This window comes from Magallana gigas, chromosome 6 (genome assembly GCF_963853765.1).
Source record: "Magallana gigas chromosome 6, xbMagGiga1.1, whole genome shotgun sequence".
Taxonomy (NCBI): Eukaryota; Metazoa; Mollusca; class Bivalvia; order Ostreida; family Ostreidae; genus Magallana; species Magallana gigas.
Window position 1 is genome coordinate 6,569,427 of NC_088858.1, and position 14,350 is coordinate 6,583,776.

At 35.8% G+C, this 14,350-nt stretch overlaps 2 protein-coding genes across 3 annotated transcripts in view; both read right to left on the minus strand.

Annotated features, from left to right (window-relative positions):
- Window positions 1-4,386, minus strand: part of LOC109617108 (organic cation transporter protein-like) — a 35,578-nt gene extending 31,192 nt beyond the window's left edge. The window contains exon 1 of one of the 2 annotated variants that reach the window (XM_066087616.1): window positions 4,294-4,386. The gene's annotated coding sequence lies outside the window, so the exon portion shown is untranslated. The remainder of the gene's footprint in view (window positions 1-4,293) is intronic. The other variant, XM_020072253.3, reaches the window with a different exon arrangement.
- A 2,038-nt stretch (window positions 4,387-6,424) lies between these two features.
- Window positions 6,425-14,138, minus strand: LOC105340353 (regulation of nuclear pre-mRNA domain-containing protein 2). The gene is made up of 9 exons (XM_066087527.1): window positions 13,742-14,138; window positions 12,030-12,159; window positions 11,516-11,622; window positions 11,200-11,339; window positions 10,331-10,457; window positions 9,931-10,106; window positions 8,990-9,194; window positions 8,627-8,722; window positions 6,425-8,525 (listed from the first exon to the last, which is right to left on the minus strand). Exons 1-9 carry the CDS (start codon window positions 13,902-13,904, stop codon window positions 6,721-6,723), a joined length of 2,949 nt encoding a protein of 982 aa, XP_065943599.1. The 5' UTR covers window positions 13,905-14,138; the 3' UTR covers window positions 6,425-6,720.
- Between the last annotated feature and the right edge of the window lie 212 nt (window positions 14,139-14,350).

A 14,350-nucleotide genomic window follows, 5' to 3' on the forward strand; every position in this document is an offset into this window, starting at 1 on the left:
ACGAGCACTTTACAACACTTTGCGATCGGTATTTCTGGCTTCTCAAGAGCAATCTCATACGTTGCACGAGATATCGCATTCGTTGCATGCGTTTTTCTTGTTGCAGAAAGTCTCCTCAAAATAGTGGACATGAAAGTCTCCTCAAAATAGTGGACATGCACACTATTTAAGAGCGACCGAATGCGATCCAAATTAAAACCATTTTAACACGACCTTGGACTTTCAGTACGATGTAAACATCCATTTCTTGCGTCACAACAAGTTAAAATGACGCTGGTTTCAAGCGAAATACGTATGTAGTCTTAGCTCAAAGGCTAGACAAATCTTGTTGATTTCAAAGAGCCATAGCTGTAATGCCAGCAATGAAATAAACAGGCCTACGTCACAATGCAGTTTGACACAACTACCCAAAGTCCAAGCTCTTGTTAAAATGATTCTATTACAATGAAAAGCACAAATATTAGTACGAACATTTTACAACGTTTTGTGTACACGCAAGAGCTATGCACGATTTTTAATGATCGTAAGATAAATTGCAGCTGTTTATGCATGTCTTGTGCGACCATGAGACTGTTGCTCAACGTCTCTCGTGTTAATTTGCAACGTTTTACTATCATTGCAAGATTTATCGGTTTCAGTAACCATGTTTTGCCACGAGTATATTCTAGATACAGGGTTATGTTCGCCCCGTGATATTTTCACTTCTGCGTATGATTTTGCCTCCTCTTAAATTCGCCCCAACAATGTTGTGGTAATAAAGAGATAATATGAGACATATGAATTCGTCAAATCTTAATCCGCTAAGTGACAAAAAGTTTCAGGCCACAATTGACCTTGATTCTGGCTTTTGATGTTGTGATCATCTTAGGCGGTATCTTCTCTTGTATTCAACTATTTCTACTGAAGAGCGTCAGAAACTGGTAGTATATATATCGCTGTCTGAATCGTACGAGCATTCGTACGATGAAACGCATGATCGGACGAGTGCCGCATTTGTGCACGTTCAATCGTCCGATCAACTGGTCTTTCGTGCGATCCTATCATCATTTTGCTACACTCGCTTTCATTGTCAATAGTCGCATAATGACGGAAGATATATAACTGCAAGATTCGATGTGTTGACGTCGCACAACGGTCGTGAATCGTGTGAGTTTCTTTCAAGTACTTATTCATGTGCGATTATATTGGCAACAGTTTACGAATAATGACCATATATAATTTTATCGGTCGCACAAATATTTTGTCGCTTCTGTTCGTGCGCCAATTATTATGAAAAGGGCTTTAAGGATACTTGATGCGACCAATAAAACGAATGCAAAAATTCGTGCAACGTATGGGAGAGCTTCTGCGAAGCTAAATCATTCTGATTACAAATTGTTGTAAAGCCCCTTTCACAATTGGTGCACGAGCACTTTACAACACTTTGCGATCTAATTTTTTTTTAGATTCGCACGAGCTCTCTCATGCGTACGTTGCACGAGCTCTCACATACGTTGCACGAGCTATCGCATTCGTTGACTGCGTTTTAGTGTTCGCATCAAGTCTCCTCAAATAGTAGACATGCACACCATTCAGACGCGACCGAATGCGATCCAAATAATCGCAGTGAAACGAGCAAACATTAGTACGAACGTTTTACAACGTTTTGTGCACTGGCAAGAATGATGCACAATTTTTAAAGGTCGTAAGATGAATCGCTGCTGTATACGAGTATGCGTGTGTTTTGCAACCATGAGACTGTTGCTCAATGTGTCTCATGTAATCTTGCAACGTTTTACTATCATTGCACGACTTATCAGCCTCAATATGCTTTGCCACTAGTATATATACCCTGTATAAACATCTCTGTTTCAGACCTCAATTAACAAATTACATTTATTGCATGATGGTGAGAGAAATTTGAAGATTTATTTCTCCAAGAAAAATCATATTTCCCGAGGCTTCGCCCGAGGGAAATTTGTTTTTCTGGGGAATAAATCTTAATATTCCCTGAACACCAATGCAATAAACGTTTTATTATCATGAACAACATATGATTATACAGAATACGCTGATTTCTAAAAATTGTTTTACCTCAATAGCAAGTATGTCGTGATTGTTTGATTTCCTATGTTACGGAATCATACATAGATAAGTTGGTTTTGTGATAGAAAGAGAATCATCATGATTGAATATTTTTGATTTAATCATATTTGTCTACATCTTATGCTCATATCCTTATGAAATCGCCCTGTCACGTGACTTCTAGACCAATCAAATAATAATAGAATAATCATATTGAGGAATAATAAAAATGCTGCTGCATCTCTGTTTCTTCTTGGGCGACATGTTCTCTCGCTTTCAGCTATACTAAAGAGCGTCGGAAATGGGCGGTATATATACCCTCCCTGACTCGCACGAGCATTCGTACCATGGAACGCATGATCGCTCGTCCAATCGCATTGATGCACGTTCAATCGTCCGATCACCTGTTCTCTCGCGCGATCCTATCGCATTATCTTTCAGCAGTCGCTTTCATTGTATAAGAGTCCCATATAGACGCAAGATATATCGCAAGATTCAATGCGTTTACATCGCACAACGCTCGCTTTGATCGTGCTAGTTTCATACGAATACTTTTTCAAATGCGATTATTTCGGCAACAGTTTACGATTCATATCTTATTTTTTCGGTCGCACGAATATTTTGTCGCTTCTCTGCTCGTGCGCCAAAAGGGCTTAAAGTATTCGTGCACCAATTGTTGAAGGACCTTAATGTTCGATTATCATCAATCAAATCTGAAAATTTCATGGAAATCAACCGAGTTGTTTCATAGAACTCGCGTGCAGAAAATTGGTAATAACAAATGTAATACTTTAAGGAAAAGCACTAACGAAGACAATGAGGGAGACTTTCTTCGTTATCTTGACATCATTCAAAATCACGTCAAATTGATATAATATGAAAATATACCTTTACCTAACAATATAATATATTTGAAATTATACATAATGCACAATTAGCGACTTTAGAGAAACTGCGGGCATTTGCATATAATATTATTTGTCGAATATGACTAAGTCCTGATCTTTTACCGATTTTCTGAATATTTCATTTAAAATGGCAGTTTTGTATACAAGTTTACACCTGCACTAAGTAAACCTTAAACATGAGCTTTAAAGTAAATACTGTGCCGGATAATTATGCCAGTGCCATAGTGGCAATTTTGCACACGTGTAAGCTTCATGGATCGAAAAATTCAAACATGTCATATGATAGACCATTGCTGAAAGACTTTAGAACACCTTTGTTATAATTTATTTCACCTGTCAGGTGAGATATTTACATTTAAAAAAAATCCTACAGGAAATATTTTTTCCATAGGAAAACCAAAATTTCTATAGGATATTTGAAATTTCCTACCGGAATTAAAAAAAACTTCCGATAGGATTTGAACAAAACTCCATAGGATTTTAAAGTCCGATAGGAAATTTTAAGTTCCTGTAGGAAAAATGCCTGTCTTAATCGATTTCCTGCAGGAAATGCTTTTCTCCTATCGGAAATATAATCTCCATAAGATTTTTAGAAAATACTATAGGATTTTCAACATTTCCTGTATGAAAATTATTTTTCCTATGGTAATTTTCATTTTCTAATGGGATATTAATTTTTAAAGGTAAATATCTCACCTGTCAGGTGAGACACGCTAAAAACAAAAGTGGTTGTATTCCAGTATTCTCTAGACAATGGTCTATAATTTGGTATAAATGGATATTTATTCTTAGGCGGGAGCAAAAGTGCCACCTTCGCACTGGCATAATTATCCGGCACAGTGTTTTTGGTATAGTTACGTTTAGTTCAAGCTTTCATTGGATTAAGGTATTCCGATGGGGCCACTTCGACCTTTGCACTTTCGCCTTTAGGCGAAGATGCGAGAGCGCGAAGTTGTAAAGTCGAAGGAGCGAAAGTGCGAAGATGCAACTGTGAAGCGCGAAGATGAAAAGGCGAATGCGAAGGAGCGATACTACTATCTCGCTTGACTTAATCGCATTCTCGTTTTCGCACCTTCGTTTCGCTTTCGCAATTTCGCTCCTTCGACTTCGCAACTTTGCACGCTCACATCTTCTGTCTAAAGGCGAAAGTGCAAAGGTCAAATTAGCCCCATATACATCGGAACACCATAAATTAACATTTTAATTAAAATCCTGATTAGTGTGTTTAATAAATTTGGAATAACATCATCATGAGGAAACGTGGTTTTAAATTTGTGGAGGGGTGTTGATGAATAAATGATTAAAGAAATTCATGCCTTACCAGGACTTAGTAATGGGTGATCTCCTAATCGTGGTGTCAGAAAGCACATTGTAGCTAGGTTGTTTTTGATTTCATTCGATTATTTTATTCCAGAATCCTGACTATTATATTACATCAATCCATGATTTATAGCTTGTGTCATAATTTGAGATTCAAATAGTATGAAACAATGACATGTTTTAAAGCAGCTTGCGTTCATTAAAAATCATACATTTATATCGAATTCATCAAAAACAGATTCCATTTTTATTCTAGCATGAGTTAACTTCCAGATGAATGTCATGTAACAGATTTAAATTTTTACTGGGAAACTTCAATTCATACGAATATTTGACAAATGATACATGCGTTTGTCCAAACATTTTAAAATATATTCGAGGCTTCAACACTTAACTTCATGACATTTTTATTCTAACAACCCATTTAACTCACCTGAGCTTAAAGCTAAAGTGAGCTCCACTGGTCACTTTTTGTCCGGCGCCCGTTGTCCGTCTGTCTCTTGGTCTGTCCTTCTGTATGTCTGTGAGTAAACTTTAATATTTTAAACTTCTTTTCCAAAACCACAGGACTGGTTTCAACCAAACCTGACACAAGCATTCATAGGTAAATAGAAGGGATTAAGTTAAAACTTTCTTTAAAAGGGTCACATCCTCTTTAAAGGGGAAAAATAAAGAATCATTTGAAATGCAACATTTTAAAAATAAAACTTCTCAAAAACCAATTGGTCAGAAAAGCTGCAACTTGTCCAAACCACAATCCCCGCGTGTGGGGCAACAATGGGGGAGGGGTGGAGAAATAGGAATGTGTAGGAAAAAAATCAGTTAACATCTTTTCAAAAAACCAATCGATCAGAAAATATTTTACTTGTTTATGTTATGTTTATTATATGTATCTTGATATAATGCAATCTACAAAGGAGCTACATTGAAAGTTCATGTTTTTATTTAATCAAATATTGATAATGGTATAGAGGATATTTCTATATTTTTGTAAATAGTGTTCAAGGGTAGTAACTTTTCTTGACGCTGAAAGTATGATGCATTATAATCAGAGATATCCTTCTTTACAAATAGTTTGATCAATGAACTCTGAGCAGTAATGTATTTTATGAATGTATATTTGAATATGATTGTATATTTTTATGCTGAAACTTATTGTAATCATTGATCGTTTTTATGCTGCTATCTATCCATCATATTACAGGGTTTAATCCTTTAATCCCTTTATCATCTGAATAAATGAAGAACCCTTAAGTTGACTTGTTTATCTTTGGGACAACCCACTACCACATTATCACAGACAAAAACACAATTTCAGTTGTTCTAAAATCTTAAAACCTGCATAAGCATAAAGATAACCAAGATACACTCTGTTTCTAAAACAAGCTACGTATTCAATATACATAGTATAATCAGTCATGCAAGTTTGAATAAATCATCCTAAGACAGTGTTCTACTAGATAAGCGACCTCCTACAAAAACTTTAATAAGGTTTCAGGATCATGAAGCATTTTAAGATTTAAGTCTATATATTCAATTATTCATAAAATTGCCCTTAAAATTTGTAGCTATCAACATAATATAGAGACACATTTTGAAAGCATTTCATTTTTTTTTAAGTATTCAATCATAATCGAGTGTACAAGTTTTGATTTAAGCAAGTCAAAAACTGCTTTATGATCCAGGGGCTTGGTTCAAAGACCTTAACATACTTAAGCATTTCAAACTTATGACCGAGCCTGTCAAGTGTATTTGTATCACAAAATGCATCATCTATCGATAGAACCAATCATACCTTAGATATGGCCACTTTCTCAAAAAACTTCAACCTATAAACTGCTGGACGTCGATAAAGAGGGTATAGCACAAGCTTCCCAAATTCATTACACTCAGCCAAAAGAGGAAAATTAAAATATAAAGATTTTCTGCTCAAATTGTGATATGCTTCGTTTAAATCTAAAAAAAGATCAGTAATTAAAATTGTTTTCTATTGGATATAATCTATACACTCAAAGATCCCTCACTCCAACCACATCTGTCATTACAACATATGGAACGTAGGGATATTTCATGGTATACTAAACAAGCAGGCGGGCAGTATGCACCAGATTTAAAAAGAATGTGAACACACGTTAAAATAAAAGCTATTTAATGAACAGCTTTTAACATCGAAGAAATTCTAAACAAAGAATGACACAATCATGATAAGATGATTTGACAAACAAATGAGAAAAACAGTTGTTATTATATTTGGAGTTTTTTCACTCACAATGATACAAATTTTGTGTTCCTGTACCACATAACCATACATCTCAAAGCTGCACAATAGATGTCTTCTCATGCATAGACATTCAAATTTTGAATATTTTTACATATTTCTTCCAATCAAATTTCTGCAAGACATAGAGAAGTGTAGCACTCTGAACATTCAGTAATAGTATGGCCGTCTATATTCATTGTACTGATCATGATAATGTCTAGGGGGAGGGGGCCCGGGCCTGTCCCAGTGGGGAGGTTCTCTATAGGGTGGGTCACGCCCCCCTCTGTATGGACCAGGTGCTCTATACCTAGGTCCTGATTGCCCCCCACCCCCTCGAACTGTGGGTCCGTAATCATCCCTATATCCCCCATTATCATGTCTTTCAAGTCTCTCATAGTTGTCCTCATACCTATAGTCTTTATTCACTGTTGGTTTATCTGGCATGCGGATGTCATCATGTTTACTCTGATAGCGGCGTTCTACTCTAACAGTTTCTATTTTTAGAATGCTCCCTTCCTCATCTTCCTCCCTCTGGTCTTCCCCTTCTGTGACAGAATTATTATTTTCTGCATTACTTGGAATATTGAACAGATTTGACTTTGCTTTATCGTTATTTTCCTCCATGACCGGTGGAGAAACTAAATTATTGCCAGCAGATCCTGTTGTTTTTCTTTTTAACTTCTCAAGAAACTCTCTATGATCATCAGGAGCACTCTTTGCTTTATCTTTCATGGCCGACTTGAATTTACCCTCTGTGGGTGAGGGAGGTTCACCAGGGGGTTTGGGGAGAGAAGAATCCTCTAAGGATTCACTTGGTGTTATTGGCACCTCCTTGAGACTAGATTTTCGGTTTCTTAGAATACTCTTCGGTGGTGGAGGGAGTGATGACACGTTTGTTGCTGGCGCATCAGATGCAGATGACTCCTCACTCTGGTCCCATGTCTGATTCCAAGACCCCTCATTCTGGTCTGTCCAATGCTGATCAGTTTTCTTGATGAGAGGATTCCAGTTGTTGACTGGTGAAGGCCCAGATGTGGGTTGGTTCCAGACAGACTGTGAGCGGTCTTGAGCACCTGACGGCAGGTTCCATCCAGGCGAAGGTTGATCCGATTTTGGAGCACTATGTGAAGTCCAGTTTGGAGATATCCCATCACCCTGACCCCCTGGAAAACCTCCAACTGGAGGAGCAGAAAAATTTGGTTGTGCAGTGAAAGGCTGGGGAGGGATAGGTGGACGAGGGTTCCATGCCTCTGGGCTAGAATTCTGTGGCCGCATAAAACTAGGTGGAGGAGCTTGAAGAGGGGGTGGTCTGACTGCACTTGATGGGGAGATAACTGGAGGGGAAACCATTGTGGCAGTTTGTGCAGATATTGGCTGTGGTGCTGATGGCCTAGAATTCATTTGTGAAAACATTGGGGGCTGCAGAGGAGGAGGTTGTGGGAGCCTTATAGGAGGGGCAACAGGTTGAGGGACCTGCTCAGGGTTCATCTGAGCTTTCCATTCTGCCCAGGAGTTGGGTGCCTCTATAGGAGGAGGCTGTATAGGCTGGGGTTGCTTCACACCCTCTCTGTTATGCTGAAACTGGGATTTCACTGTGTTTGTAAGCAAAGATAAATTCTGGAGAAAACTAGAACCTGGGGTGGAGGTTTGCGGAGTTTTAGATAGAATCTGAGTCAGAAAGTCGATTGGATTCTGGTGAGATCTTGGGGGTGAGTCCTCTTTTTCATCCATGACTGGAGTACAGCTTCCCTCATCCTTTGTTGGGGTACCTCCCTCTTGTTGTAGCACCTTAATGATGGTTGGTTTGGGCGGGATGTACACTGGGGGGTTTTCAGCAGGGAGGGGCAGCTGAGCTCTTGGATCTACGTTGTGCTGTATGTTGCTAGAGGGGGCAACTGGGTTGTGCTGCACACTGCCAGTTGGGAGGGAAGGAATCATTGTTGCAATGCGTGACTCTAAGGCATTTGGTCCTGCTGAAAAAATAAATACAAACAAGTTCACAGCATATACCTGCTTTATAAGTTATTGTGTAAAATTTGACTGTTTCATAGGTCACATCCATTAAAATATATACCAATATATTTCGACTTAGAGTTCATTGCTGCCTCTGGATCATACACCTCACCATGGGTTGGATTTGAGTTAACACTGCTGCTAGGCTGCTGTGTGGCTGAAAAATAATTATTAAATTGTTTAGAGAGAGTTTACATCATCTTTTCATACACTGACAGGTAAAAATAATTGAAATAAATTTCTCTTACAATCATGTGCAAGAACCTGTTTACCATAAATAGCATTTGAAGTTAATACATCGATATTACTATACCAAAACACTTCAAACAGAGAAAAGAAAACAGGCCCTACTAGCCCTGAGGCCTAGACATAGAACAACATACAGAGAAAATAAACCCTCAAATCAACGCAGAAGCCAGCTTACCAAGAATGTTGTCCGGGGCAGCGTTGTCATCATCATCAAGCTCCATGTCCACAGCCTCGGTGTTGTCAATCTCCTCCAGGGGTGGGGTATTACCAGGGGAGGGGGCGTCGTAGGACGGGGAGGGGACAGGGCTGGGCAAAGACTTCATCAGTTCCTCCAACTTCTTACGTAAGTTATTGATTCTGGTTCCAAAGTTCTTATAGGCCTGACAAATTTAAGAACATAATAAAATCGATATTCTAATAGGTCTTCTGAGATATCAACAACTTTGCTTTCATAGTATTTTCACAGCTATGTTAACTAAACAAAGTTTGTTTTAAAGATGGACCAGGTATGTGTATTTTTTGAAGATTTGTCAATGACATGACCATTTATGTCAAGACAATTAAAACTCCCAAGCAAAGATTATGTTTGCTCAGTTAAAAAGAAATAAAATTTCGCAGAGATGGACTGGTCAGTCATGTTTTTAAAAGACTGCTGAAGACAATTTTACTAAACTTGATAAAGCCCAAACACCTTAACCACATAATATACAATTATTTAATATGCCTTATAATTGCCCAACTTAATTTCAGAAACTTTAGTGACATTTACAATTCAATTCTTGATATTTCATAACTTTATTGACCAAGTAATCATCAGTCAAATCCCAATTAAACAGAACAGAGAGCCGTTATACTGGGTGTCATCTAATGTAGATTCCTTATTTTTTGCGAATACTTAATTCTCGAGATTTAACTGTTTTGCATCAAATCGCCAGAAAATAAAATCGCAAACACCAAATTTTTATCATAGTTTCATTTAGTTTGCATCTATCAGAAAAATAAAAGCGAGATTTTAAAATCTTCAATATGTGCCTCTTGCAATTTTACCCAAATTTTAATTCCTTTCATTTAATTAGAAATTTACAGTACTCTTTAACCATTCAAGACTTGACTTACATTAGCCACGATCCTGGCCTCTCTATACTGCTCGTCGTAGAACACTTGGCTCTGTTCCAGCATCTCAATCATCACCTTCTGTTCCATGATCTGCTGTTCAGCACTTGATACATAGTTCTCTAGTTTTGAACATGAATCCTCAAATTGTTGGCTGAATTGCTTCCCATGGGCTCTGTCTGTTCAAGATCAAATGTAAAATACAATCAAAATGGATCTCTAGCTATTTAGAATTTATTTCAGTCATAGCATTTAATACCAGGAGCAAGCATATACATTGTGATGGCAGTTAAGAAAATTTAAACAAAATTTCAAGTTCAACACATATTAAATATCATAGGAAATTAAATAATGCATTGTTTTATGAATTTGTAATATGACTTGGTTGAACATTTTGAATTACCCTTTAGTTGAGAAACTGCTTCCACACTTGAAGCATCCAGTTTAAGACTTGAAATCTGCTTAAATTTGAGTTCCACTTCTCCTTCAAGTCTTTTATAGCTGTTTATTTTTTCAATCATTATCTGAGGCTATAATTAAGATACATAAACATGATAAACAGGGTATAGTATACATAGCAAGATACATTACAATAAATTTACACAATCAATATGATAAAAATACAGCAGAACTTGAATATAATGAAGACGATATATAGCAAATTTACAGCTAAAATAAATTCCTATTCATATCTCTTCAAAGTTCTTTTATAAACCTTCCGCAAATTGTCATATATTACAAATTGGCTATAACCACTTTACGGCTATAACAAAGTAAATTTAAGACCCCTGCTGGCAAAATTTTAATGTTATATTTATCATACCTATAACAAATTTTTCATTGAAGATACAAGAAATTTTAAGATGAATAAGAACATATAAAATATTCAAATTCAAATACTGATATATTATACAGATAATTTTAAAATTATGAAGTGAAGAGGTTTAATATATTTTTTCATAAATAGCTATGATAATTGATTTTATAGTTAACGATAGTTTGAAGCAATGCCAGGTGACTGTTTTATAACAAATAAAAATTTCTGACAAACTCAATATAAACAAATTATAGTCATAGTGAAGGTTTTTTTGCTGTGGTCCCTTAAAATTCACAATAAATGAATTTGCAGTAAGGTGTGATGCCTTAATACATTAAACAAACTCTCATTCAAAGAGACTTAAAATCTTTTTGACCATGATATTAAAAAGACTTATCAATTTCTAACATTTTGTTAAACTTAACACCTTAAAAAAGAAAATTAAACCTACTTACTTTGAATTCAGCAAGTATCTTTTCTTCATCTTTAATTTTAGCTGTTGGTTTGTAGGTCTGTGAAGGAGTCACAGGGGTGGATCCCACTGAAGTGGCAGGGCTGATGGCAGCATTAGCAACAGGGGTTGGTGCCGGGGATTCTGATAGAGTAATGAATAGTCAGCATTTCCACAGAAACATATGATAATGCAAACACTGCGAAATACTTTTGATATGCTTAAAAAATGATGTACACTTTGAGATTTGACCTGCATTTTTTTAAAATATAAATTCTACATGTATTAAATATAAACATACATCATACAAAAACTCCTACCTTTTGTAAGAATATCATTCATTTCAGCCAGGTAGGCTTTTGGAAAGATATTTCTTTCTCCCCAGATTTTCAGGATCCTAATAATGTTTGGTTGAATGGATTTGTCTCTGATGAACAACAGAAATAAACATTAGTATTACAGACTCAACAGTCAAAGACTAAACGTTACACAGAATGAAATGACATTCAGATAATCGTAAAAATCAAACTTTTGTGTGTGCAGTTTAAACACACTTTTTCAAACAATAATAAAATATTACAAACTTACATTGTTTGATATATATTAAATGATTAATATGAATGCTTTACAAAGGTTTAGTTTTACGTACATGTTGTGCACAAACAAAAATAAAATCAAAACACCTAGTTTAATCTTGCATGAAATATTCTAATTCCTCATAGTTTCATGTAGATCCAACAACACATACATGCTGTAACTTAGATCGTGACAATATCAGTGATAGAATAAATGTTCATTCATTGTGTAAAAAAAAAAAATCAAAGAATCATTTACCGAGAATGAGCTAGTGCTTCTGCCAACACATTCTTAAAGCTCTCAATGTAAACACCGGCTTTTTTCCTTTTCCCATTTTGACACACATCATTGCACAGGTTAAACAATACAAGTTTATGCTTTGGGGATGCTGAAAAAAAAAAAAAATTTAAAGTATTACTCTATTCCTATTTTTTTTAAATAAACTGAAATTTGCAATTAGTACATGTGTTTTCATTTGCATCAAGGTCAAAAATACAAACAATAAAGAAATAAACTATATCACATTTTAATCCAAGATGGATGACCAGAAAGAAGCACATTTAAAATACAAAACCCCTTTCATACCACATTCCTTTTTGTCAAAATATCTTTTTAAGGAACATGAACTACATGTACTGTGACCATTGATTGTTTGTTCTTTGATCCGCAATAAAATGAACAGGTACATCAGGCATTAATTGGTATAGACCTTAAAATAAATAAATATGTAACTAGTCCAAAATATATGACGTTTTTCCTGGCCTTTTTTAACAATTTTGATATATTACATGTCAGGAAAATGTCAGAACCTGAGCCATTACAAGAACTGGACATCTGCTCGATTTTAAATATTTGAGACTTAAATCAAATGTTCACTCACAACTAATTAATAAAATGAGGATATTACGGCTAACTAATAATGCTTTTATAGGTCCTTACATCCAATAAACAGACTATTGAACACATTCTTTCGATCTGTTGAGATTTGTTTTGTTTCATGCATTTTTAAAATCTTGCAAGAAAGTAGGTCAACAACACTATTGTTTATCCGTGTGATCATCAAAATGTGCAATAAAATTATATTTCAAGCAGAATTATTGAGTTTAAATATATATTTATTTAAAGCGAGTCAAGAATTAGAGCCGATGAAATTCCAGTTTTCGTACTGGTGCTGGTTGAGCGTGGTTCTGACAGTGACTTATACCTAACATGTTAAATATCAAAATAGTTGAAAACTAGGGCTGGGACGATACTGTACTTAGCCGATTCGGTACATATCACGATACATGAGATGCGATACGATACATATCACGATACATCGCAACTAAATGAAAACATGAATAAGGGTATAAAATTTATTCAATCTGTCGATGTATTACCTCATGTCCAAAGTTATTTTACTATATTTAAAATGAGCGTTGCACAATTTACAAAAAGCTTTAGTCTCGTATACACTACTTTTTCATAAACAAGTAATCCAAACGTTTTCCACACTCTAGATTTAGCTTCATAACAGTTTTGACAACTTTACGAGGTTTTCCACCATCATTGTACTTTCATCTTAGGCGCGGACTAAAAATAGCCGATATATGAAGCTCGGATATAAAAAAATAAAAAACGTTCGCTTAGGTATCGTTGTATTAATGGTAAATGTATCGATCCAAATATCGTCAAAATAAATACCGTGATGCACTGGTGCATCGGTGGATCGTCCAATCCCTATTGAAATGGCCTGGAAAATGACAGATATTTCCAACTAATCTGTAACATGTACATAAAGTACCTCGCTGTTTCAAACAGCCAACTTACAGTTAATACTTTTATATACATTGCTCTTAATTTTAATCATTTTATGCTGTAAATACATGCAGATAGTGAACATTTTCCAAGATCTTTAAATCTAACTGCATGAGTCTCAAGTCGCCTAAAAGTTGCACAGAAAACATATTACTTTCAGTTTCACTGCTTACCTTTCTTGACTGTCTTTAGCCACACTTCTGCCACCCGTTTGTGGTGAGATTTGTGATGAATTAACCAAAGAGATAAACTCTGGATGCTGTCCTGGGTATTAGTGACGTTAAGCATCTTTTTCTCTAAATTTTCCTCGCTCATTTTATGAGACGGAGACGCCATGTTTTGTCAAGTTTATGTATATTCCAATTTATATGCGATAATTTACTGGTGTTCCTCAATGTCTACACAAATGCATTGCAGATTGAAAGTCCAAAAACGTTAACGTTGCCTTATCAGCATTGCTATGTATTTTAAATATTATTTTGACACTATATATCCAAAAAATGATTCTTGTTGCAAGATTCACTGTGGTCAACCATATTGAAAATCAAGGTTAGTCTAACACCCGAAAATGTTTTCAAACATTTTTGTTTTTCAAACCCGACTTAATTTCATTGAACCCATGTGCAGAACCCAGATTATAGATGAATACGGCCAGGGACGTATATACGTCCCTGATACGGCATATAAGATTATCGATATATGCTTTTTGTTCATTTTTTAATTATCTACACAGATCATTATATATTGGGTTGACATGTGAAACGATTGTCTACAATGTATTC